We start from the raw sequence: 27586 nt of genomic DNA, 5'->3' as shown, positions 1-27586 counted from the left end.
CATTGCCTATGCATAGGTTAGGGAAAATAGCCTATGCGGATGGAGTAGATATCGTTCTATCTTTTCATGGTGTAGCTCTTGTGGGGGCAGGGGCTAGGCTGAATTGTTGGAGTAGGTGAACAAAGTAGCATGAAAATGCTCAATGAAAGCACTTTCATGTTGCATGTCCAAGTTTGTTAACAACTATCGTTGTCTGCAGTTTTTTCTAATAATGTTTTGATGAGAAGGCTCTTTCTTTTGAACAACCAAAACTCTTGAAAGAATGTGTACAGCAAATATTAATCTGGTCTACTATGGCAGTTATATGTGGGCCACCATTTTATTATTAGGTAACTAATTATGTTATATCTTTTTATCCTGTTTTTGTTTAAAAAATACTATTTACTCGTATTAGTTGCATTTTTCTGATAGGTTATGACAAACAGCTAAACAACCACCCTAACAAGTTCATCTGTCGATAGATCGCAAAAAACATTGTCAAGAGTTTGAGCCAAATTTCTTGTTAGTCCTCACTTGTAAGCAAAATATGAAAGGTAGAACATCAAAACTCATCATTCTTAGCAGTGATTGCGTCATCATCGAAATAGTCATCACCGAAATGGCTTTTTAGAGTAGCGATGGGACCACAAAAACTGCTAGCATAGGCCAATAAAGGTTGTAAAGCTTGACTGACAGTATTTGAATATAACACTCATTCACATTGATAGTTTTCATCGACGCTTTTGATGTTAGAAGAAAGCAGCTTTTAAGACAAAATCATTCACAAAATTCGCCCTTGTCTGCATATCAGGATGCCATTTTTTTGCAGTTCAGCCGACATGTGGTTTACCATTGCTTTAGCCTGGCCAATGCGTGAGCACTAGACAAATAGGTTAGACGGTCATTACTTTCACCATTATTCAAAATGCATTTTATGAGGCAACAGGCATTTTATAAGCTTATAATTAGAGACTAGGTAATATGAATTCGCAGTAAAATAAGATTACCAGTGGTGATAAGCTGTCAGTTGATTGGTTAAAGTGGTAATAAGCTGTCAGTTGATAGGTTAAAGTTGCTGATTAGTTTACTGCCACGTGGCGTTGATCTTCTGCAAATGCAGGAAAAAGTCGGAGCAGATAGTACAAATACAAAAAATGGTGTGTATCGTAGTTATATTAGCTGTCGAGTCGCAGCTATCTAATTATACCAATCAGCTGGTGTGTTTCATCTTGTGGATTGTGCTACCGCCAAGGTCCTCCTTCACGCAAATTGGAAATTTTATAACTTATTCGTAAAATTAGCTACTCTCAAAAATCATCTTTTAAAGACCTATTATCGCATGCTCTGCTTTTATGAATAAGGATTTTGAGCATGCAATTTTTAAATGATCTACATAGCTCAAAAACCAAATGATTTAAATACAGCTATATATCGTTATAGCTGTTCGTGTTCAATATTTTGCAATTATCGTAATTCTTTCTGTTCATTTTTGCAACATGAAAATGTTGCTAAAACATTGCATTTGGTCAGAATTACGCAAAAACATTATTAGTACCCCAATTTATAAGTTATACACGACTGATCATACATTAATTTATTGAGCTGTCAGTTGACTTTTAGACGATACATAGCTCAAGTCCCACTATATGCTACTGGCTGATGAAACCAGAGATGTGTACCTGCCACTTGTTTCCCTCCGGATCTGTTAGTTTTCTTAGTGCAGCCATTTTTATTATCATTTCATTCCGGTCATCTATCATCATTCCTGTCTGTCAGTACCACTGATTGAGTGTAGCAGTAGCTTGGGGACCACTCTAAGTAAGATTTCCTTGGGCTTTAGGCGAACTCGAGTGTGATTCGCAACAGAAAAAACTTCTCCGAGCTCAAGTGAGGAAGGAGATGATGGCTCATGGTCTGCAGGAGCTGGAGAAGTGTAATGGAGTTCGTGCTATTCCCTTTCTGCAGGTAAAATCATGGACTATTGCAGGTTATCATGTCAGTTTTGAATTTGCTTTTCGTCTACAGTGTTAAGAATATTTAGAATTGGATAAGTAGGCAGGTTGTTTTTATATGTATCCTGGTTGCAATCTGCTGATAGGTCATGCTCATTCTGCTGGCTGATCTGGATTCTTCGGAGGACAAAGCTGAGTTGGAGCACTGTCTTAATACCATACTTCACAGACTTGTCAACTTCAAGCAGGTGCCTGTTCATTTGTTGTTCATCTGATTTTGCAAACTTACGAATAAATTGGTTTAAAACAACATAGCCAAATATTACTAAATCGAGGAAGAGGAAGCTCAAGAAGACATGGCATATTATTGTGTTCACTCGCCCTTTATCTACATATAAATAATATAGTGTGTCACTCTGCTGCAGAGTTGGAAAAAGTTCATGGAGAGATCAGCTCGAGCCGAGTTAGAGCTGATAGTTCTAAGATTATTCAGTGTTCTCATGTCAAGGTCACACCAGTATGACGGACCAACCGCAAAGTCAGGTAATGTTTGTATTTTCGTTCATACGAGAAAAGGCTATTGTAGCGTTTGCATGTGTTTCATCACATGACTGACTCTCACGACTTTTATCAGATCTCGAGGTCAGCTCCTTGCGAGTCAGTTTTTGTTGCGATAACGTCTTTCAAGGACATAATGTGAACTTTTTAGTTCTCAACATTTTAATCTGTTGTTCCTGTTCATAATTGGTGTTCTGTTTGCTATGAGACCTTTAATTCTTACTATCGTATTATTATATATTATTCTTCTCAGGCTCGAGGATAGCCACTTGTGCGGCATCTATTCTCATCAACACCAAGTGTCTTGACTTCTTCTTGCCATTGCTTACCCAACTACTCAACTTCTGGAAGGGTTACAATCCGGTAAGTCCTCTCCATATTTTCCTGTTAATATATTCAGGATTCAAAGGAGACAACTCATGGAACCCTAGGTTACTGTATTTTCTGCACCGCAAGGTACACCGAATCATGGGCTGCGGTCTCAATTCTGTGGTCGGTTTCTATACTTAACCAATATAAAAGGTATACCATATTATAAGTCACATTTTAAAATGTATGTAAAAAAATAACAACAAAAGCAAAACCGTGACTCAACTTTATTAGATAAAATAGTTACTTTTCCAACATTTTGTCCAACATTCCGAGTTCATCATCATCTTAGTTTGAGTCGTCGGCCGGTTGAGCCGACATTCTCGAAAGCTCTGACAATAGAGGCTGGCTATACATAAGAGCTATAAATGAGAGGGTTGCTACCTTCTTACAGAATATTTTCCTTGCTCACTGGCTAATTGATTGTTGAAAATTATTCTATAGTCGTTGATGATGACTAGGCAGGCTAAATTGTTGAGAGATTTGTATATATACATGTTCATCGGTAACCTAAAATATATTTTTAGTAATTTTTCCTTTAGTTTTCCCACTCGACATTAAGATCTTCTCCGGCATTACCTTAAGATCTTCCCTGGGGCCTGTTTGGGTTGTCAGCAATATCTATCAATAGAACTGTAAAATGACCTGCCAAACATCACCTCACTTTAGTAATTGCAACCTTATTGCAGGAAAGTGACACTGGCGCTCACATGAGATTTGCCAGTAAGTCTACAGGAATATTCGACATGTCACCATTCTTCCTTAAGCAATATGTGAAGGAGCACCCTATGGATGTCTTTGAGGTCTTTCCCCAACTTCAGGTATTCCTCACATTTTTGTTCAAGTCACTGTTGCACACCTGTTAGCATCAGTCAACTCTTAACACTTAGATTGTTTCATCTAGTGGATATCGTTTGAATTATCTAAGGTGTAAGAGACCACTCAAAGGCCACTGGAACCCAAACCTTAAGGAAGAGTGGCATTTATTACAGTAGACGATCTATAACTTATACCTCCTATAACGTATACCTCCTATATCATATACCTCCTATAACGTATACCTCCTATAACGTATACTTCCTGTAACGTATACCTCCTATAACGTATACCTCCTATAACGTATACCTCCTATAACGTATACCTCCTATAACGTATACCTCCTATAACGTATACCTCCTATAACGTATACCTCCTATAGCGTATACCTCCTATAGCGTATACCTCCTATAACGTATACTTCCTATAACGTATACTTCCTATAACGTAAATTCAACATAACAAAAAAAATGTATGTCAAGTTTTTGCTTTGTACTGCATAAAAATTTCCATGTAATGTAAAATGCCAACTCGATGCAAGTCCTCAAATACAATTTGAATAACCATAATCTTGTAGTTAGCCTAATAAATCGCTTTCTTTTTTTCGTCACGCATTTGTAAGACAAAACGACATACGTACAGCGTAATCTCTATTATATATACACTTGTATTCAAGCTTCATGACATTCTAGTTCGTAGTGATAGATCGTCAGATGTGTCGACTAAACGGAGAATAAGTAGATGTGCAATTGTTCAGATATACTTAAAAGCAATTGATTGGTGCAGGTGCTACAGCGTCGGTCTACCAATCTGAATGTCATGAGTGGAAGTATCGTCAAAAGATATCTGTTATCCTAACCTTGACCCTTTAGAAACAAAGGAGTAAAGTTGTTGATGCCAACCAATAATACTGCAATTGCGGTATAGCCAACAAATTAAAAGGTTGCCTAGTTTTTTTCTTTTTTTATGACCAAAAGGGTTAGTTTGGAAAGACCTTGGAACGGATTAGGCAATTTACATGTGTTTTACTGTTCGTATAACGTAAAATCCTTATAAAGTAAACTTTCGTAGAACGGATATTTGTGTTGTAGGAACGCCTTCTGCATAGGTAAAGCGTCATCTCTCAATCATTATAGTTTTAAAATCATAGCTGAAGTTGTTCTTGACAATGCTTTTATTGTTGCCAAGGTACAAGACAGAGGTTTTACCACTAGTGTTAGCATGAACATGTGCCTGTCGGATGACTTGACCATAAATAGCATGAGTTGGCTAAAAGTTACTCCATGTTGACTTTTCCTTTCCAGTCGACATGTATTTCAATTTATGTGAAGTAGGCCAAGGCCTAAGACAAGGTAAAATTGGATGAGCTGTCTTGGTGACCGACCGGTTGTTTAATTCCCTCACATAAACATGTAATAAAAATGGTTCGCGGCTTTTTTGCAACTTATAATTTATGATATAGAGTTCTTGTTACTAAAGGGTCCCCGTGTGATTGTTGAGACTATACTGATTGCTGGGGACCACATACATGTAACTGTTTTACATTGATTAGTGAGGAAGTTAGTATAGCTAAGGTAGTGTGAGATTTGTCTTATCCGCCTGTTGAATAGTTTTTTGGCCACTCACAGTATATTAAGACTTTGTTTGTAAAGGTAACACTCGATGAATATGTGAAATAAAATCCTGTTTTATTTATACATGTAATAATTATGTGATTTGACATTTTTCTCTGTCATTGTCTGTCATCATATATCTTCACACACAATACTATAATACCAAGGCTTGCTATCTTTCAGACAGAGATGGTGTTACGTCTTATCAACCAGATAAAGAAGATCTCTGACCACAGCTCCGAGTTGAAGCTGACATTCAGCGAGGAGTGGACACGTGTGCTCTCTGACTATATGGTCGTGTGTGAAGCTGCTTTCATCAAGCGACAAGTTAGAAAGGTATGTTTGCTCTCTGATTGCTCTTTGTGTTTCTATGGATTATCTCTTGTATGTTTTGTTCCTCAGTGTCTCCATGCGTGTTTAATATTTCTGCATCTTTAATGATGTAGTTGAAATATAAGCAGATAAATATGTTCAATAATTTTTCTTCAAAACTGCCCTTTAGATTCCTGTTTGTATGTTTGGAAGCTGTTTCTTTCCAGTTCAAATTTCAATGCTTCAGAATGATTCGCTTGATTGCAAATTTTAAGTTTTATTACTTGGTGAATGGTCGGCATTGCATGGGTGATAAAATAATTACTAAATGAATTTGAGTAACTTGAGCTAGTAACACAAGCACTGTATAAGTATGTGCACAATTGTTCCATTATATGGAAATTAGGAACTGTGCTAGAGTAGATAGGTATGCCTGTCTGCAGAACTGGGGTTCCGGGTTCAATTCCAGCACGAAGCGATTTTTCGTTCCTAAGACTTTAGCGCTATAACTGGACATACGAATGGCAGACAAACAAACACTGGGCTTTGTATAATTTGGCAATATGTACATCTAACAAAAGTCTTAGTTTTTGTGATCAGGCAGAGATACGGCCATACTAGACAATGACCATTAGTTGGCAGTCACTCATTCTTCAAATTTGTTTTGTTATTAATAACTGAACGATTCTTGTAAGTTTTATAGTTATGCATTTTGCGAGTGAACAGGTCTTGCTTTAATCAGTTTCAGGCGTGCTAGTTGTCTTTTGTACGTTTACTGACGGTGTACGTTACAGCTGCTTAACTCTATCTGTGGGACGAAGGACAATTACAGGCGTGTTAGGGATATCAACACTATCAACAGCCGGATGACGATGGTAAAAGACTCTGCTATGGACTGTGGAGTGACCGAGAACCTTGCTGGAGCCGGAAGAACTACGGATATACCATACACGACCCTCACTGCCATGGTATGGCTTTACCAAAGATTATTTCCACTTCAGAGTCGCAGAACATTGAGTTGTGTCGATCGGTCTATGATCAATTATGTTTAGTATTGCTATCTGGCTTCCACAACATCGCAAGAGTGTTATACATCAAGCTTCTATGTTTATTTCTATTCATTTTGAGTTTGATAATTGTTTATTCGAATGGCTAAACGTAGAAAGTATTACATTGAAAGGTGGATTCAGCACCGGTCTTTTCAAAGCTTTTGTGTCTTTTTATTATGTAATGTTATCTACCAGCACACGCACGCTAGGTTATGGCAGTGGGTGCCTTTTCAAAAGGGCAAATGAAGAATACTTTCCAAGCATAGCTATATTTACAGTTTTTGTTGTCAGGTGGAGAACCTCAAGGTAGTCCAGGAGATAGCCTCATCACGGTGTGTCAACTGGCAGAAGTACTGTACAGTGACACCAGGCACTGTTGAACTGATGCTACTCCTTTGTGTTCAGACCACACAAGGCCTCGCTGATCCTCTCATCTCCCTTTTACGTTCAGCCGTGACAGCGCCTACCGCTAGCAAGTCTTCTTCTCCCAGTACTGGTTAGTTTCCAAATTTGTTTTAGTTAAGTGGACTGTTGGAGTTGTTTTCTGTTTGTTTTGCGTTTACCAGGCCCTCCATGGTATATTTGTTAGAGTGAGAACGCCAAGGAATTGCCAAGTGTAAATGGTAAAATGTTAGCAACCCACCAGTATAGCTCTGAACAGCCAATCAGGTCCGTCTAAATAAGTGTGATTGCCCTCATGCATTATCAAGATGTTGACATCACCCGAAAAGATCTTGTTTGCTCAATGCACATCGTTTGTCAATCGATTGCCCATTTTGGCAAATATCAGAAATCAAAGCTTAGTTTTATTTTTTGATTGTAATTAATTGATAGATTTTCCAAAATGGCAAACAATGGTTCAGTGCGCAGGGTTAGTCACCCCAATGCTACTTGGTCAGTCTTACCGTTTTATTGTATCGGTTCAAATCGTTTGTGCCAATATCCATCACTAGTGTAAACCAGTCTTTACAGCGGTACCGTTACTGCAATCAAACTATAATATTAGGAACCTTATTGCTTCTAGTCAAAGACCAAATCTAATAAGTTACATTAATATCTGTCCTGACCTGATGACACAGAAGCACTAGTTAGAGTCCCGTGTCACATCATGTTGTGTTAGTTTAACGCAATGGGTCAAGGAATATAGAGCAGTAAAATATTCGCATTTGCTTATGTTTTTACCTGCAGGAGATGACGTCGGTCTACACAAACAAATCATACAAGAAATGATGACCAATGTTCGTAAAGACCTTCTATCAGAGTTTCTCAGAGTTTACCTCCTTCAAACCAACCAGACCCCCCTCCGTACTCAGATGCACGGTATGGTACTCAGTCTATACGAGCAAGGAAACAAGAGTCAAAGGTCAATCCTTCTCAACCTCTTATGGACCCTCTGGCCTCAGCTCTCCTACTACGGCAAGAAAGGTAGCATTACATATTTATATATTTAACTATTGTGACGCGAAAGGTAGCATCATGTAGTCATCTTTACCTTTTTTGGCCATTGATCATGATTTGTGGCCATTGATCATGATATGGATGGTTTCTGTTTGCATCATAAAAGATGAATCTGGAGCATTGTGATATCTCGTTTGTTGCTTGCTATCTCTTGTATTCTACATTCCATGCGTTTTTCAATGCTCATCGTTTCATGTTGATTCTGAAAGCATATTTATTATTCAGTAGTTTTATGTAATTTTGTTTAAAACTTTGAAGCATTGTGTAACCACATGCTCAGTTGTGTAAAAGTATAATTTTGCGCTAGAGTCATATAAAGTCTACTATTTGTTTCATAGCGTCCATGTTTGTGGACCTGATGGGTCACATGATCATACAGACAGACCTGGCTGTTGGTACCAAACAGCAGTTTGTGAGGGGAGTTATTGATTTACTCTCTGACAGCAACGGACAGCTAAAGCATCACCAGAACACCAATATATACAAGTAATTTCATTAATCTGTGTCTATTATATAGTTGATATCTCGCTGTACTAGTTGGTCTTTTTCTATACTAGTTGATCTCTTGCTATACTAGTTGATCTCTTGCTATACTAGTTGGTCTCTTGCTATACTAGTTGATCTCTTGCTATACTAGTTGATCTCTTGCTATACTAGTTGATCTCTTGCTATACTAGTTCATCTCTTGATATACTAGTTGGTCTCTTGATATACTAGTTGATCTCTTGCTATACTAGTTTATCTCTTGCTATACTAGTTGATCTCTTGATATACTAGTTGATCTCTTGATATACTAGTTGATCTCTTGATATACTAGTTGATCTCTTGCTATACTAGTTGATCTCTTGCTATACTAGTTGATCTCATGCTATACTAATTGATATCGATGCCTTAATGTGTGTATTTATTGATAGGTAAATACAAGTGTTCTGCAGGTGATTAGCAAATTATCATAGTATATCTCAAAGGGCTAGTGAACCATATTTTGGTGTACCTCCAACGCCAACACCAAACATTGTGATCTATTCTGTCTGAGGTCTTAGTTACCTTTTAATATAGTTTAGCAAGCTTTTTAGTTTTAGAATGCTACGGAAAAAGTTTTCTAGTTTTTGAGTCCCTCTGTACATGTCATGATCGTACTATCTCACACATTCATACATATTAGCATAGGTGAACATCTACGTTCTATGAACATATATGTTGAGGTCCAGTTTCATCCCTTCTTTCCATGTTACAGCATGCTGCAGGAGTTGGTGGACCTGGATGGATACTACTTGGAGAGAGAACCTTGCATGACTTGCAATGACCCTGAAATCTCCTATTCCAACCTCAAGCTGAACAATATTAAGGTAATTATTTACTGTACTTTGGAGTTCGTAATCTAGCATAGCATACTGCTGTTATCATCAGACTGTTGTGTTATTATTGTGTGAGTTTGTAAAGGTTCACTTATACAAATTTTTAGTAGATTTTATCTGGAAGTATCGGTATTTTTCTATCATTTGCGATTGTTTTTGATGTTTGAGGTAATCCGATAACCAGGATGTTTCAAGATTAAAATCGAATAAACTTAATCGCGGTAAAAATGCTCATAAGAAAAATATGTCCGAAATGACGTCACAATTAGCTATCGTTGCTATAGTTGATATCGAGTATTGCGTTCAAGTTGCAGCATTACGCGTCTCTATTCTGTTGGTCTCCTTAGAAATATGGATGTCATCATTGCACTTTTGCTTGATCTGAGCGTTTTAATCGCAGTCAAGTTTTATCAATTATAATCATGAAACATCGTGGCTGTCAGATCACCTCAAACATCAAAAGCAATCGCAAATGATAGAAGAATACCGATAGTTTTTGTTAAATCTTTTACATTTTTTTGCGAGTTCGTTTTTAACAGGGTGATTTTGTGGTTTATTGTGGAAAGACTACAAGGTTGGTTTTAGCTGAAGATTATTACACTGAGTTGTCTTTGAAAACTCATCAAGATTTTATACATACTGTTACGGCGTCTAATTCAAGTGCTCATGGGTGGATAACTCCATGCTTGCAGATATTTAGTATGGCATGCATTATTATTATAGATCTCTCTATCCCTCACTCTGCTAAATGTCATTAGACTTATTCATTTGTTGTTCAGGTTGACAATAAGTTCTCGACGACAACTCAGATGATAAAGCTGACAGGAAGTCATATGATCAGCCGCATTCACATACGAATAACAGACATAAAGAAGAGCAAGATGGTAAAGGCTCTGACCATAAACTACAGCTCAAGGACAGTGCTGTCGGCCGTAGAGCTGAAACACAGGTGCCTGTCGTTGTATCGTCTTCCTCAAGTCTCCTAAACATCTTTTTTCTTTTTTTAACTTCTGGCCAGAAAAACCAAACGTCAGAAAGCCCAAATGCAAATTTGATCTAAACACTCAAACCTGTGTTTGGCTATTCCGTTTTATTCATTTAGTCCACACGTTATGTAGTTTATACAGAATACACTTTCAGTTTTGCCATCGTGATAAGTAATGTTGCTTTCATCAGTTTCACACTTTTTCAGCATTTTGTACAATGATTGTACAAAATTGATGGCTAACATTTCTGAAGATTACAGTCATATGAAATGCAAGGTTGTGTTGCTATTTACATGTAAGAGATGGTATCATAGTTATTCTACTCAATTCATTTCAACTTCCTAAACTTTTCAGTTAGAACCAAAAGTTCTAAGTGTAGTCACAAGATTCGGTGCGTTTGACCAATCACATTTCAGATTATATCTTTGTTAGGATATCTGAGCTTATATCTATCCTGTGTTTCTTCTAATGCTGGGCACGAGTACTTCTTGGCCAGCCAGCGAGTTTAGACTCCGCCCCCTTCCGTTTGGGTTTTTGGAGTATCGGGTAGCTGGTAGTGCTTGGCACGAGTACGTCTTGGCCAATGGGTTTTTTGGGTATTGGGTTTGTTGATACAGGTTTTATGTCTAAAATTTCCAAACATCAGACATATTTTAAAATTTACAATTCAACCATGATGCTATCCAATTTATTCATTGTTTTTTACTATTTTCTATCGACCGATATTTGTGCTCCCAGTCGTAACCCTTTGAAGTTTGAACCATAATTGTCGGTTTTTGTAGCATTGCGTAGGGTGTATCAGAATCTCTATCGGCCAGAATTCCGGCATTCATATGGCTTTGTTTACAAAAGCCATTTCTAAGTAACAGCGTGAACCAATCAAATTAATTTTTGCACAAGATATTAGACCAAAAATTTTACTTCCATTTGCAACAGTTTTCAAATATCTCTATCTACTTCCTTCGTTTTAGTAACAAATTTTATTTGAATGATGTCGTGAAAAAAATCGATACGACTCGTTTGTTGGTAGGTCATAAATTATTGTGATGCAAATGAAGAATTTTATAGTACTAATTATTATTTTCCACTATATTTTTAGTCATAAAATAATGATGAAAATGTGCTCAATGGATATGATGCTATTGTAAAGGTTTTTCTGAGTTTTTTAAAACCGTACAAGCTTTTATAGTTTTAGCCCAAATAATGGTAAAGTACTGTTTTTCTGTTTGATGACATTTGCTGTGGGTTGCCCGACTTTTTTTACTGGTGGTTTACCAAATGTTATTGTATTATGAGCACATTCAGATATATATAATAGAAACTTTGGATCGTTGGACAGATTGCCCAGGGTTTCCGACGCTCATTGACAAAAATGGCCAGGGTTCAAAGGGTTAACAGGTGGGTTATTAAACAGTGTTAGAGTGTATGGCGTAATAGACCGAGTTTGTGTCCATTCTACTCGACGGATCCGTGTACTAAACCCGAACTCGCAAGTCAAAACCCGAACCCGTAAAATCGAAATGCTCAAAATTTCTATTACCCGAGACTCGAGATAAGATAATCCCGCAAGTTCAACGAGTTTTATTACCCGTGCCCAGCACTAGTTTCTTCCATTAGTTAACTGGAGTTGTACCGATTGTTTTAGAGTTGGCATCTGGCAGCTCGCCAAGAGAGTCAATCTGACAGCCAATCAAAGTGATGTGAAGATAGACTTTTCTGTCCCCATAACTGCTTGCAACCTCATGATAGAGTATTCAGATTTCTATGAGAACAAACAGGTATCACATCGGTCTCAAATGTCTACAGTATCATTTTAACTATGGGCAAAGTTTAGTGTGTTCTATTGGCAGTGGCTTATACTCAAATAGGTTTGGGATGTTAGCAAAAGTTTACTATATACATGTAGTTGTGAGAAACTGGTTTGAAATACTAGCTTCAAAAATATGAATTGCAGCCTGTGATAGAAAGCCTTCCTTGTCCGAGGTGCAGCGCCAGTGTGCCGGCCAATCCTGGAATCTGTGTCAACTGTGGAGAAAATGTGTTCCAGTGTCACAAATGCAGGTAAGGGGATGCTATACGAATTACTTTTCTCTCATGTCAATTGATACAAGCTTTTTGGAGGGAAGGTTGAAAATTAATTGAAAAGTTTACCTTGCATTATTGGAGAAGTACATCATTTAAATGATAGCGAGGGCTATAATGATGATAACGATAGTGGATGTTTTCAAGTATATTTAGTTTAGAGGAATACAAAAAGCTTGTATAACTAGTTTTGCCTCTGAGGTGGCACTGATATCCTCTTCTTTGTAATATAATTTATTTGGTGATTTCTGGTCGCATCTGGCGTCAGTAGTGTGTCGGTCAGATTAGTATCAGAGGAAATGATAGCCATATCTAGAAGGTAAAGATCAATTCACAAACCTATTTTAGGTCTATTAACTATGATGAGAAGGACCCCTTCCTGTGCAACACCTGCGGTTTCTGCAAGTACGCCAAGTTTGACATGACTTTGACTGCCCGAGCCTGTAGCGCTGTTGATCCTATAGAGACAGAGGAAGACAGGACCAAGGTGTGTCACTCTTGTCATTCCTTGAATGCTTGGCTAGAGACTGGTAGTATTATTTCTCAAGGTTTGAAGTGGTAACACGTGTGTTGGTAAGATTGTCTGCTACCATATAGGGTTGGTCTTGCACTCGTTAGTGATACCAACACGATAGTGGCTAGAGGTACTTGCAGGTGTCTGAAGTAAACATATTATTGTTTACTTTGCATTTGCTCATCAATCTTGCTATCTGTGACTTCCTATGACTCCAACAAACAGATTCATCATTGGTCAATTTTGTCCAAGGCTAATAATTGAAATTGCATAATTTCAAATAAATAATAATTTATTAACAATAATAAAAAGCAATGATTTATTAAATACAAGTAACATTTGTTCACTATATATGGATGAGCAATCGTCACACGGATAACATAGCAAGTCATGTGACTATCCTTCATTTTAATTTGCTCAAACTTTCCAATCTAATAATTTGCTGTCGACTAACAACTAGTTTGTATCTAATGTTGATCATGTTTTACTCATATCCATTAGCCTTGCTTATGGCTGTCTCGAACTGACTGTATGCCTGAACCTTCAATCCATATATTGTGAGATTTCTTTTAGACGATGAGCTATGTGAACTTGACATTGGACAGAGCTGATAAAACTTATGGAGAGATTCAGAACACGAGATCAACTCTGGAGAGACTCATCATGCAGCTATCAGGTGGGCTGAATTACCACTCCTCATCGGTCTCTCTCTCTCTCTTGTCAAATTCTTTTGGAAACCAACAGCTGCGAGTGGCTACCAATAGAGTTAAACCTGTTGATTGCAGAGAAGTCTATGGTTAATTCTTTGTGAATCCTCTATAATTCTTTTGATGTGTAATGCATGTGTTGAATTACGCACATAAACCAGTTGTTAGCATTAATGCATTAGGGATATAATGAAGACTGTTGAACCATATGAGGTACTCCTCAGGCATATCATGCTCATACACCAGTGCTCACATAGGCTGATGAGGTATTACACATTCACTACTGTCAAGTCTTGATTCATCGTCGCTTTTACATGCAAATATTTGACATACGACCCAAACTTTGTGCAAATATTTGTCTTAAAAGACTTGTCTCCAAATTTATATATATATATATTTATATAATTTGTATTTTATATAAAATTTGTCTCAAAATGATTTTCAACACACAACGTATGATATTTTCGGACACAGCAGTTCATAATTAAAAGTAAAAAGGTTTATAGAAATGCAAATTAAAGCAAAAATATAAAATGAGTAAATTTAAACCTTATCTAGTGTAATGCAGCACATTGCATTGGGCCGTTCTCTCACTCCACCTTCGGCCCTTTCCATTGTCAAGGTAAAGTAACTATAATGTCCTCCTTCTAGTAATTAGTACTTCATATTAAGTGGTTGTAGTATATAACGGATTGAACGAACTATAATATAGCGGTATCAGATGCATGTAGTTGTCTTCACATATGGTAATTCCCCGCATAGAACAAAGGACAAAACAGGTTACATTTTTGCGAGGTTTGACTTCATCTAACCAGTTATTGTCCAATGACGTTATTCATTCAAGGATATTGTCGACATTCCTTTACTATTTTAGTCATAGAAATGATTATCTCCATGGTATGTGTAGACAATCTTTGGTAACATTTGAAAGTGAAAAATTTATTCAGTAATAATGGAATTGACCAATGAATTGTCCAAAAATGTTCTAATCATGTCGAACTTGAAGGCGATGACATCAGCAGTTTGTGCTAAACATGCCAACGCATAATTAGTTAGCAAAAGCGCTGACATGCGTAGCCGCCTGTTTATTTGAAATTTCTATAGACACTTCATAAAGTAAACTTGCATAAACATCTATTTTGATGACTTTAAACATTTGTAAACAGTGGCAGCAAAAGTTTATGGAGCTTCAGATGTGTATTAACCAGACTACCTTTGGCTGGTTCTAGTTGTTTTTCAGTCTCCTTAGGATGTTCTGTGAGTCTGTTAACAAATCTTCGTAGTTCTAATAGTAGTGATGTGGTTCTTAGTAAATGTGGGAGAAACAGGCCAGACAGGAGCTGATAACTACTCGAATCTGTCAAAAGTATTTGTGTCTATAAATTTTAAACTTAAATGGCATTGTTTTAGCTTTCTGCAGTAATTTAAAAAAGTACAGTGAATGTAGCCAGGTCTCTGTCTAACTAATGAACTGATATTAGTAATAAGTTATTTTATAAACTTTGTCAATACACCTAGCTGCAAGGTTGAAGGCTATTCACATCCATCGTTTTCTATATATTGCTTCTAGGTACGAAGACAACAGATGTGCCTCTCTCTACCTCCTCTGGATCTGGACACGTGAACAAATTCATCCAGCAGGTGGCCTTGAAGTATTGTGATGAATCGCGCAAACTCTTTGAGGAGCTCAGCAAGGCTATGCAGGTATTTCTAGGAGTTGACTCTGTTGGGTTGAATTGACATGAACACTGTGGTTATTGGTTTAGTTTTAACATCTACTGATAGTCAGAGATATCCAGAAGCCCTATTTGCGAAGTTGATGTCTTATGTTAGGGTTATTAGTTCATCATGACTATGAGCATCTCCGCTGTCATAATAACAATTTGGTAAATGGCTGGCTGGAGAAGAACTGGTTTTAGGTAACAGATTATTTAATGGTTACGTGAATTAGTCAACCATACAGATGTTTTCTTTTGTGGATATTTATGTGTTAATCTTAATATCACAATAACACCTCTGTTAATTGTTTTTTAATATTGTTAGAAATTTAAAACTGATTTTAATAGCTCATTATGTGATTTCCAATCACAAACAATTTTTGTGCAAATCGATTATTACTTCTAGAAACTTTACAAAAATCTACTCATAGCTAAAAAATTAATTAGCCAACGAGGCATGAACAAGCGCTCGCATGCTAGAGTGCCCAACAGTGGCAGATGTCGGCCAGTGTAAGTATTCTTTTTACTAGTGTTTAGTAACCGCTAACTAACAGAACTTTGTTGACACTGGTTAGAAATCAACGTCTAATCACTCACTAGACTTGAAAACAACCATCATGAAGAGAGGTTTCCTTTACATGCACAAGTTAATGCCAAAGGTGAACTTAAGTAACCAGTAGAAGAGTGAGTAATATAAACAACAGATATAACTTACTCTCACTCACACTAGACATAGTTTAACTTACTCTAACTTACACTAGTCATAGTTTAACTTACTCTAACTTACACTAGTCATAGTTTAACCTATTTTAACTTACATTAGACATAGTTTAACTTATTCTAACTTACACTAGGCATAGTTTAACTTACTCTAACTTACACTAGACATAGTTTAACCTATTCTAACTCACACTAGACATAGTTTAACTTACTCTAACTTACACTAGACATAGTTTAACTTACTCTAACTTACACTAGACATAGTTTAACTTACTCTAACTTACACTAGACATAGTTTAACTTACTCTAACTTACACTAGACATAGTTTAACCTCTTCTAACTTACACTAGACATAGTTTAACCTATTCTAACTTACACTAGACATAGTTTAACTTATTCTAACTTACACTAGACATAGTTTAACTTATTCTAACTTACACTAGGCATAGTTTAACTTACTCTGACTTACACTAGACATAGTTTAACTTACTCTAGCTTACACTAGACACAGTTTAACCTATTCTAACTTACACTAGACATAGTTTAACTGACACTAGAAACAGCGCACCTTACTCTAACTCCATATCATACATGAGTCATCATAAAGAGTACAGTTTCATGTTTTTCCTCTCTTTACGGCATTACAAATCTCACTTCTATCCAGCTAACATGGAGGAAAGTTTTTTCTGCCTACAAAGCTTTCAATTATATTATTCTGGTTTTTTTATGCTTGAAATCCCTGATGTTTGTTCATGTAGAAAGTTTTAATGTCGAGACGAGAGTTGCTCGAGTTTGACCGAAAGTCTTCACTGCAAGTGGAGATAACACCAAGCAGCGCCTCAGTTTCTAGTCAGACTCAGTTGTTGGATCAACTGCGGGCCGAGGCAGAGCTTAATGAGGACAAATTGGCCGCCAGACTAAGTGTAACTCACAGGAGCAGTTCGGGGTAGATACATTTACACCTTATATCTTCTGTAGTACTGTCTTTATATCTTATATCTTCTGTTGCATTATTGTTGTATCTCTTATCGGTCATCCATCTTTGCTATCATTTTCTCTGTTTTCATTGTCATCTACTTTTTTGATAATTTCGGTCCATCCGCTATTTTCTACTATTCATGTGTTACTGACATTGCTGCACTTTTATGTTGCAAGAATGGCATTTGATCAGCATCTTATGCTGACAGTAGACTGAGTCTTCACAATCAAGTTTTTTTATATAACTCATAGAATGTGAGTTTAGCACCAGTATAGAGTAGTGTTGGGCCGGTATATAATTTAGTGGCGGATAGGATATCCTTGCACTTTTTTATCGGTTTTCCCGGTGTCGGTATCCTTGATATTTACCATCTTCGGTATCCACCATCTTCGGTATCCTTTGCCAACTAAGAAAGTTCGGTATTGTCGGTATTGTAGTTCGGTATATGGTTTTCAGGGTGTGTTTAACTTCAGCTTACCTACTGCCCATTTTTATATAACGCAGGTAGGGGGATAAATCAAATATAAAACGTATAAAGATATCAAACGTATCAAATATCAAACGGGTGTTTGATATTGAGAAAATATAAAACGTATATTACGTTTTACATTTTATCAGTGTAAGACGTAATATGATACTAGATACTTATAGGTAAGTGTGGTAATGTTCGTTGAAGAAAGAGTTATAATATAATTCGCATGTGTTGTGTTTTCAGAATGTCTGGGAGAAAAAAGTTGTGATTGCTAATGTGCACTGAGAAACTCTTTTTGATTAGCATGTTCCTCAAAGATGCGTTTTTGCTATTAACCATAACATCAATTTACGCGCGATTTTTCTTTTTCATTTTTCTCATTCTGTTACATAGCGATTGTGGGTGAGACGTCAAATGAGCTCTTTCATAAGTAGCTCATTGTGCGGGAGATTCTGGTAATCGATGGTAATGCTGTAGCCTGTCAAATACGAAACCTTTTCCGGCGGATAACCAATTACCGATAGGCTTTCACGCATAAATACTGATCATATCAAATCGGCCGCGGATAACTAGCTGTCACCCAAAATAATTGATTTTCCGCATACCGGTAATCACTCGGTGTCGATAAAAGCGGATAACTCCTTACCGGCCCAACACTAGTATAGAGTCAGGATTAATAGTTTAAGACACATATTTGAACTGTATCTATGTGTATATATGTGTATATATATAAGTTTATATATATATTTATATTATTATATATAATGATATAAATATATATTTATATTATTTATATATGTATATGTAAGTTATATATATATATATAAGTTTATATGTGTATATTGGGAAAGTTTGTGGAAGAATTAGAGATAAGGATACGTATCTTCGAATGTTCAGTTCTGTAGTAGTGTTGATAACTATTTGCATAGTTGGCTGTAAGCATAGTTTGTGAGCTAGTTAACTGTTAGTAGGATTATACGGTAACTATCATGGCTATCACTTACACCTGATTGGTTACAGCTGCTACGGATGTCTGACAGCCACTGTCAACCACTGCATCACCCTCTTACACGCTCTAACCACACAATCCCTCGCTACTTCTGGAGCGAGACTCATAGAAGAGCTAGTCAGCCACAACCTGAACAGCGGACCCATGATGCTGAGACGTGATGCCATGTTGTTGCTTTGCACTCTGACCAAGGATGATCAGGAGGCGACAACTCTCCTTTACGACAAACTCTACCAGAGGATAACAGAGGCGATGGAGTTCTGTACGAGTTCCGCCTCTTTGGTAAGGCAGAATTTTTCCTATACGTGTTAATGATTTGAATTTGTTAGGTGTGTTCGCGTTTATTTTGGTTGGAATATGATATTTGCATTCACTACAATAAATTGTCCTATTTTGATCGAGTGTGTATGTATGTGTAATGTGTGTGTATATAGAATTGATGTCAACATTAAAAACAACGAACGTGTTTATAGTAAAAAGCATATTTACGGTAAAAGTGTCAGCAAATGAAAAATAGAACGATGTATTTTACTGGAGTTGTTAGCATGTTAATAACTTTAAGGAAGTTTGCGATTCTGTAAAAGAGTCTATAAAGTACCTTATTCTAATTAGCGGAGGTCATCTTTTTCATGACAAGCAAATAATGTGCCATAATTGGTGGAAAACGTGTTATTCAATTAAATGTCGCATGGAGTTTCATAGCTTTTTAACGATTATGGCTGTTCTACAGTAATGTGCTCAATAAACTGGAAAAACTTTGTTGAAAAACTAAATTCTCATTTATAGCGTGTTACTCGTTTGATTTTTGTCAATAGCCATAAATTATAAGTTAAACTTCATTTTGTCTTGATTGCAAATAAGTAAACCAAACAGCTGTAAAACTACGTTTTTGAATGATTATTTAGGCTATATTCTGAATAGCTCACCTTTTAATGGCTGGAGATAACGATCTGTACAGATATGATCACACTACATACAGTTTTATTTGCTTATTTCAAGTCATATGCACGTATATTGGCTAAATTCACAATGAGTAACGATGTTGCAAATGAGAATTTTAGTTTTCCAACAAAAAAATCCAGTTTATTTCACAAACCACTCTATTTAATCAAAGATCAGCTGATACTAATCTGGACTCTTGAATTCCAAATCGATATCAATTTTAGTTTTCCAACGAAGTGTATATCGCACACTGTACTGTACTACCTCATAACTGGCACACATAATAACGGTTCACACTCATTAACTGCTGAGTTTATTGCTACTGCTGACAAGGCTTTAAGAGTTAAAGTAATTGGTGTAATTTGCCTTCAATACTGGCTCTAATATGTGTATTTAGTCTTTAGCATTGTTTTCATCTTCGTTCAGGCCACAAACATTCGCTCTGAAATGATGGTGATATCGCTGTCAGTCAACTCTGACGTTACCTTATGGGAGGAAAGGATGAAGACGGTGATACGCCTGTACTCGGCTGCTCTGAAGACCCAAAAGTCTCATGTGATAGAGGCTGTTGCCCTTTCCTGTCTCGAGATTATCAAAGGGCAGATAATCTCTGGTCGACCTACTACACCGAAGCACTTGGTCAGTCAGTATGCAGTCTTCCCATTTTAATCATCTTAGTAACTCGGTTGTTTTTCTATCTGTCAGTTTTCTGCTCAAGTGTTGAATAGCAGAGTAGAAAGCTTACTCTGTGTCATGATTCATAAGAAATATAACACTTTGCACATGCTCAGTTTAAGTAGGTGTTTTGCTATAATATCTGCAAGCTATACCGTACAGGATGAATTTATTCGCGAAGTTATATTTCGCGAAAATTGTCTTTTCATGCATATTCGCGGATGAATTTATTCGCGGTTGAAAACTGCCACTCTCTAGGAAAAGTTAACTCTATCACGTCTAGCAATAGAGTTAACCTTACGCATGCGCGGCTGCGCGCATCGCGCGTTTCGTTTTCTATTTAGCTTACAACTACGGGTGGATCGCACTAAGCTATAAATTCTTTGTTGCGTTCAGAGGTTTTCACGAATATTCACAGATTTGGAGGCCTTTGATGAACCAACAATTTGTGGTAAGTAATGAGTTTTTCACATTTACTAAATTAGTTGAATCTTACTTTGGTTCTTCGGTAAAACGCAATATCCATGTTTTCCATCCCTACCAATTCATTATTTGTTTTAGTGTGAGAGAGAGATTTTTCATCATACACGGAAGAACAATGATTGCAAGGGTGGTGTATGTCATTTTTAGAAGATCACGAATCATTCAGGGAAGTCTGGAAATTCAGATAGAAGTGACCGCAGCTACTTACGAGGAGAATATATCTGATTTTAAAAAAAGAGCAAAAACGCCTTTACGAGCACAAATCTTTGGCCAGCCGGCAGAGCTTTGCAATAGTAAGCCACGAGGAGAGTTCTGATGATAACCTCCTTACCAGCCATGTAGTAGCAAGAGAATCGCCTTTAACATCTACCCAAGACAGTGACAGCGATATAGAGCTGCTATTACCAAAATAACTAGTCAGAGAGCGCCATTACACGCTAGTATTCACTTATCAAGAGTATCAGTTTAATTTTATTGCTCTAGACAACCGCCATATAGACTTAACTGTTTATATTTACTCCATTCATCGTTTGTAAAATTTTATTTGTACACTCAAGTTTGTAATAAATTATATATCTATACATGAAATAAAATATATAATTTAATCATGTTTGCTGCAGCGATATCAAGGAGTTGTTGTCAATGAAGGGGTCTAGGTTGACTGGTTGCTTCTCTGCCAATATTCCTCCCTTGATGAATATTACTACATGTCTCTAGTTTTCGTAATCAGAGTAGGTTGTTTCATTCTCAATCTGCAGTAAACACAAAAAAGAAAAAAATCTTAACAAGTAAGTACAAAAACAATAGCTGAAGTATTTAATGAAAGCGATCAGTTTTTAAACAAAAGAATTAATTAATGCAGTTAATAATGGAAAAACGTATCTGCATTGCACATCAAATACATACCATAATGTCCAGATCAGAATCATGATCGTCCTCAACTTCGGTATTCGAGATTGATGGAGTTGATTTCAATGTAAAAATACTAGGAGAGCTTTTTTGCGATGATGAAGCCATGCCGAACTACTTGTAAAAACTTTGAATAATTTTGTAAAGTTTGCTGCAATGGCAATAAAACTCGAACCCCGGCGAGGATTTTAAAGAAGTTTTGGAACTCGGCTACGTTTAGTACTTCTGCCGAGTGGCTATTTTCGCTATGACGCCATTCTGCCTATCTTGTGACAACCTTAAATAATTTTGTAAATAAATGTGATGCATTGGCAATGGTGTTAGCTCAAAGCCCAGGCAATGATTTTAAAAATGTTTTGGAACTCACCTACGTTTAGTAGTTATATTAAAAACTAGCCTAGCGACTAGTTTTCAATTTGATGCAGTAGTTATTCTCCCTTGTGATTAAAAATAGAACTAATTATTCACGGAATTTAATAATTCACGGAGCTGATTGTTCGCGAAATCGCGAATTTTTATCTCCATCGGATATTTTCATCCTGTACGGTAATTACTGGTCAGTTGTCATGGCAATAAGAAATGGAAAAATTTTCCTTTTCCACAGGGAAAGACTCTTCAAGATATCGCTGACTTGCGCGTGTCCGGTGACAGACCAGCAGTAGACGTTGAACGTTGGTTGGAAGGCGGTCAAGGACACACATACGCTGACTGGGTGCAGAATATGAGGTCTCCAAAGAAGTCAACTCCATCTGGTAAGTTTTTTCTCTGCCCTTTGTAATAACATGAAGTTAGCATTTATTCTTTTGAGGAGACAACTCTCTTTCATACCTATTGTTGTTTTATCAATGCTCTTTGTACACGTAAGTTATCCGTAATCATGTATGTATGTATCACTTGTTGTTCATAGCATATCTTGTTGGTTTGTCTTGTAGAGAGGGTGTCTCATCTCGCAAAAAAATATTTCAATCTTTGGAGAAGGAACATGAGTGGTCGACTACCTGTACTCTCCGAGCTCAAGGAGAACTCATGGCTCTCAAATGTGCTCTTTAACCCAGCCTCACAGGTATCGAACATGATTTCCAATATTTTATTGAAAACACTAGCGAGTTACCTCTTATGTCATGCTGTAAACAAGTATTTGTTCGGCACAAAATGGTATGGCATATTAATAGTGTTTTAGCTCTTCCATTACACTCTTTTTAGTAGGAGTTGAACACCTTTGTAACGGAGCAGTAGCATTCTTGGTCTCACTTGGTAGAGTTCTCTGTCATCTCATGACTATTTTTAATCAACTTGAATGTCTCTATCTACACACCATCAGTGCTACTTATTCAAAGGATAGCCTCTCAAGTAGAACAGGTGCTCGTACTAGTCTCAAATATGGCTTGAACAGTAAACATTTGACCTACATTTACCATCAGTTCTGTTTATAGTATTGATTCTATGGATAGCATCGGTTCCACAGATGGTTTTAGTTCTATGGATATCATTAGTTCTATGGATATCACTAGTTCTATGGATATTATTAGTTCTATGGATATTGTTAGCTCTATGGATATTATTAGTTCTATGGATATCATTAGTTCTATGGATATTATTAGTTTTATGGATATTATTAGTTCTATGGATATTATTAGTTCTATGGATATTATTAGTTCTATGGATATTGTTAGTTTTATGGATATTATTAGTTCTATGGATATCATTAGTTCTATGGACATTATTAGTTCTATGGATATTATTAGTTCTATGGATATTACTAGTTCTATGGATATTATTAGTTCTATGGATATTGTTAGCTCTATTGATATTATTAGTTCTATGGATATCATTAGTTCTATGGACATTATTAGTTCTATGGATATTATTAGTTCTATGGACATTATTAGTTCTATGGACATTATTAGTTTTATGGATATTATTAGTTATAGATATTATTAGTTTTACGAATATTATTAGTTCTATGGATATCATTAGTTCTATGGATATCATTAGTTCTATGGATATTATTAGTTCTATGGATATTATTAGTTCTATAGATATTATTAGTTCTATGGATATTATTAGTTCTATGGATATCATTAGTTCTATGGATATCATTAGTTCTATGGATATCATTAGTTCTATGGATATCATTAGTTCTATAGATATCATTAGTTCTATGGATATCATTAGTTCTATGGATATCATTAGTTCTATGGATATCATTAGTTCTATGGATATCATTAGTTCTATGGATATTTTTAGTTCTATGGATATCATTAGTTTTACTGATCACATCAGTTGGCTCTCTTTTCTGCTCTCTCTTCTCTTTTTCACTCTTCTCTCTCTTTTTCTCTCTCTTTTTATCTTTCTTCTCCTCTCTCTTTTTCTCTTTCTTCTCCTCTCTCTATTCTCCTCTCGAGTTTAAGTAGCACCCAAAGAGCACTGTCAGCTAATGATGTTTCTTACAGACATCAAGAGAAATGTGCGCCGAGATTGTCAACAAGATCTCTGAAGTGCGAGAGAGAAAGCTTCTGTTAGCAGCTGCTCTCAGCAAGCTACTTGGCAAGGTAAGGAATGTTGACCTCGTTATGTTTTTAACACTTTCTGATGTGTGTCTACAGGTACTTGCTGATCTCAAATGTGTCGTCACCTGCCGATAATTGTAACTCTTTGATGTGTCATTTATTCAAGGGCGCTTGATATTTGAAGACGTTAATAGTATTAGATAATTACAAAACTACCATTTAACGTAATCATATGCATCAAACATTAGCATATAATTGTACACATATGTCATCAGCTAACTCGTTATTACCAGATTTTTTCAAGTTAGCCAAACATGCATGTACATTTACCAGGCTATGCCATTTACCAGACTAATGCTTTACATGTACATATAGTCCACTCAGCTGCTGATTGTACATAAAATATTGTTCTGTTGTCTATTTAGTTCGATAAAGCCTTTAGCCTGAGTCTCATGTACGAGGTAGTTCCTTTTATTGTTGATAAGTATTGGGTGACGGGTGTTTGCAGGTGCCTACAGCTGGCACCAACGCCACCCAGTTTATTCAACTCTACCGGGAGCTGATTGAAGAGTCGGAGACAAAGTATTATTTGGTTGTTAAGCATGACTTGCCTAAGTACATCGCTGAAATTATCTCCTCCGAAATAGAAGGTATGCAAATTAGTCAAGGTCTCTTCCTACTCTTGATGATCGTTAAGACAGCAGCTGTCCACATTATGGTCTTACAGCATCTAGACTTCCTCTTATCATTGTAATGCCCAGAATTTCTCTTCGTGATTTTGTCTTTGCTACTCTTTATTATCTTAACAAAAAATACTTTATTCTACCCTCCTATGCTAACTATCGTGTTCGAAGCAATCCTTGTTTTCACAAGTTTGAAGATTTTGTTTGTTCATAAATATCCTGCTGACAAATTCAAGATTATTTGTCATTTTAAAAACAGATATTTTTGTGCAATTGTGTCTTGTGTGAGTTGGTTGAAGGCGCAACCAGTGAGTGATATTCACAAACGTCATGGTATGATCAAGTTTGCATTTATTCTCTTAGAGAGTATTAGTATGTCTATTAATGCTCTGCTTATTGCAGCTCTGTGCGTCCTAGAAGAGGCAACACTCGGCAGTGACCTTGGCCAGGGATGGGGATTGCACGCTCTTGTCAGTATCGTCAAAAGTTTCATCGATGATGAGAGGATCCGACAGAGGTATGTTATGTCATAGACATCTGACATCAATTCTGTCTTAGACACCGAATCTGGCATAGATTTTTAGTTTTTAGTATTGGATACAACTTGATCAGATTTGACGTCTGCTGTGCAAGCGTGTAGAACGGTCAAAAGCTTCATGTTTTAGCCCTTACCTGTTTGGAATCGTGTTCTCTTATTTTGCTTTCATTCAAACCTCCGGATATCAAATGATTGCCGATACTTTTTGTGACTTTTTATCATTAAAAATGTAATGCTCATGTTCTGATGGCTTTAAGAAGCTTAAACTGGTCTTATTGACCAGCAAGCAAATTACTGCTTTAAAATGTTTGTTTGTATATGAAAAAGAATTCCATCTCATTGTTTAGCGATGCTGTGTGTCTGGCAGGTACAAAAGCAGACTGGTGGGCACAGTGTTGGATGGCTACCTGAGTCTGAGAAAGCTGGTCGTGCAGAGGACGAAGATGATAGAGAGCACTCAGGAACTTCTTCTTGGACTGCTTGAGACTCTTACTACAGGTTTGCACCACACTGCCCGACCCCTTCTCTGACTATATAATCGGTCTTATGTCATATATGTTAGCCCTTGTTATCATTGTTTGAGATTTCAGTCATTAACAATTCTAAATGTAGGCACCGAGGCGGAGACAAGAGCCTTCATGTCCGTCTGCGTGCAGACAGTCACCAAGTATAGTCCAACTGACCTTCGCTCTCCCGTCTTTATTTTTGAGCGACTCTGCAGCATCATCCGGCCGGAGGAGAGCGGCGCCAAGGAGTTTCTACTCGTGCTTGAGAAAGACTCGCAGCAGGAGGATTTTCTTCAGGTAAACGGATGAGATAATAATGATAATGATAAATCAGCAAAGGAGTCTTCTAATTGAAATTCCATTGATATGTTCCTAACACGCTATGATGAGCATTTGGTAGCTTGAAATAATAAGCTTTGTTATTATATTTTGTCTCAATTTTGTTGTTGACGGCTCCTGATGCTGTCAAAATGATGGCACCCTAACATTTGCAATTGTCTCGTTATGGATGGCCACACTGCAATCATACTAATGTTTATAATATCAGAAGATGACAGTTGGGTGCTTATCGGTCTAAGGTAAAGTTGTAAACCTTGAAACTGAACCTTGTAAATTACACTCAACTTCATCAGTCAGGCTCAAGGGAATCTCCTGTTTGATTCGATAGTTGATCATTAGTGAATTCCTCGTCACTTCATACTTTCACTGTCAAAGAATGTCACTTACTTTAGATAGTAGACTTTCGGGCATTTTGATTGTATGTTCTCATCGTCATAGACAAAAACAGTTTTTACTCCATTTTTTGTTATCAATGTTCAATCACAGTTCAATCACAAATTCCCTTCTGTTTGGTTTTGTTTTATCATGGCAAACTAGAATTATAATCTCCTTAAAAACTCTAGCTAATCTACCTGTATTTGGTTTCGGTGCCAGTAACTAGGGGTTTGGTTGCAGGGACGCATGTCAGGTAACCCGTATATGTCTAAAGAACCAGGGCTAGGTCCATTGATGAGAGACGTGAAGAACAAAATATGTACTGACTGTGAGCTCGTCGCTCTGCTGGAGGATGACAATGGAATGGAGCTTTTGGTATGCTTTGTCCTCTCTAAATTGTAGCCATGCAAGGTGTTGCGTATATGCTCAGAATTTATGTACACTCTGTATATGTGCACATGCGTGGTTGTGAATTGCAAGTATATGGTTTGTGGTAATCATTTGTTCAGGAAAATTTCTGCTCATCGTTAACATTGTTCTCATGGGTTGTAGAATAATTTGTTTAAGTTGCTCCTGCGGCACTTTGCTGCATAAACTTGACGTATTGTACCAGGTAAACAACAAGATTATCTCATTGGACCTGCCTGTTGCTGACGTCTACCGCAAGATCTGGCAGCCTACTCGAGAGAATGAGCCGATGAGAGTGATTTACAGGATGAGAGGCCTTTTAGGAGATGCCACAGAGGATATGGTCAACTCATTGCAGTCTAATGACGGTATGATTATGGCATTGCTTCGAAGTTGACTGATTTTTATGCCTGTTATAACTTGGTGTCTGTCAGGTATGTAGGTGTGTTTCCATACTACACTAGCATACAAAGTTTTTGATACCATTCAATGAAAATACTGCGAGAAATCATCAATAGAACTAGTGTGCAATTTGTTTAGCCTCGCTGCAAATAACAGGCATCTCC

General features: G+C 36.9%; 2 protein-coding genes across 2 annotated transcripts in view; both read left to right on the top strand.

Annotated features, from left to right (window-relative positions):
* The window catches only part of LOC137388469 (E3 ubiquitin-protein ligase UBR4-like), a 61139-nt gene extending 58933 nt beyond the window's left edge, over positions 1-2206 (top strand). Inside the window, 2 exon segments of the mRNA XM_068074956.1 lie at positions 1820-1944; positions 2078-2206. Of these exon segments, the coding sequence (XP_067931057.1) occupies positions 1820-1944; positions 2078-2206 (254 nt within the window).
* LOC137387135 (E3 ubiquitin-protein ligase UBR4-like) overlaps positions 2120-27586 on the top strand; it is a 40373-nt gene continuing 14906 nt past the window's right edge. Inside the window, exons 1-28 of the mRNA XM_068073449.1 lie at positions 2120-2179; positions 2357-2474; positions 2743-2852; positions 3548-3679; positions 5471-5623; positions 6394-6567; positions 6940-7144; positions 7837-8073; positions 8445-8592; positions 9344-9455; positions 10244-10413; positions 12096-12228; positions 12405-12511; positions 12881-13019; positions 13620-13722; positions 15324-15457; positions 16951-17138; positions 18664-18934; positions 20021-20233; positions 22266-22413; positions 22594-22724; positions 24115-24213; positions 24680-24821; positions 25257-25371; positions 25760-25890; positions 26005-26195; positions 26853-26987; positions 27226-27388. Of these exons, the coding sequence (XP_067929550.1) occupies positions 2372-2474; positions 2743-2852; positions 3548-3679; positions 5471-5623; positions 6394-6567; positions 6940-7144; positions 7837-8073; positions 8445-8592; positions 9344-9455; positions 10244-10413; positions 12096-12228; positions 12405-12511; positions 12881-13019; positions 13620-13722; positions 15324-15457; positions 16951-17138; positions 18664-18934; positions 20021-20233; positions 22266-22413; positions 22594-22724; positions 24115-24213; positions 24680-24821; positions 25257-25371; positions 25760-25890; positions 26005-26195; positions 26853-26987; positions 27226-27388 (4087 nt within the window). The 5' untranslated portion in view covers positions 2120-2179; positions 2357-2371. The remainder of the gene's footprint in view (positions 2180-2356; positions 2475-2742; positions 2853-3547; positions 3680-5470; positions 5624-6393; positions 6568-6939; positions 7145-7836; positions 8074-8444; positions 8593-9343; positions 9456-10243; positions 10414-12095; positions 12229-12404; positions 12512-12880; positions 13020-13619; positions 13723-15323; positions 15458-16950; positions 17139-18663; positions 18935-20020; positions 20234-22265; positions 22414-22593; positions 22725-24114; positions 24214-24679; positions 24822-25256; positions 25372-25759; positions 25891-26004; positions 26196-26852; positions 26988-27225; positions 27389-27586) is intronic.

The sequence above is a fragment of the Watersipora subatra genome, chromosome 2 (genome assembly GCF_963576615.1).
Source record: "Watersipora subatra chromosome 2, tzWatSuba1.1, whole genome shotgun sequence".
NCBI lineage: Eukaryota > Metazoa > Bryozoa > Gymnolaemata > Cheilostomatida > Watersiporidae > Watersipora > Watersipora subatra.
This window is presented reverse-complemented; position numbering and strand designations above follow the sequence as displayed.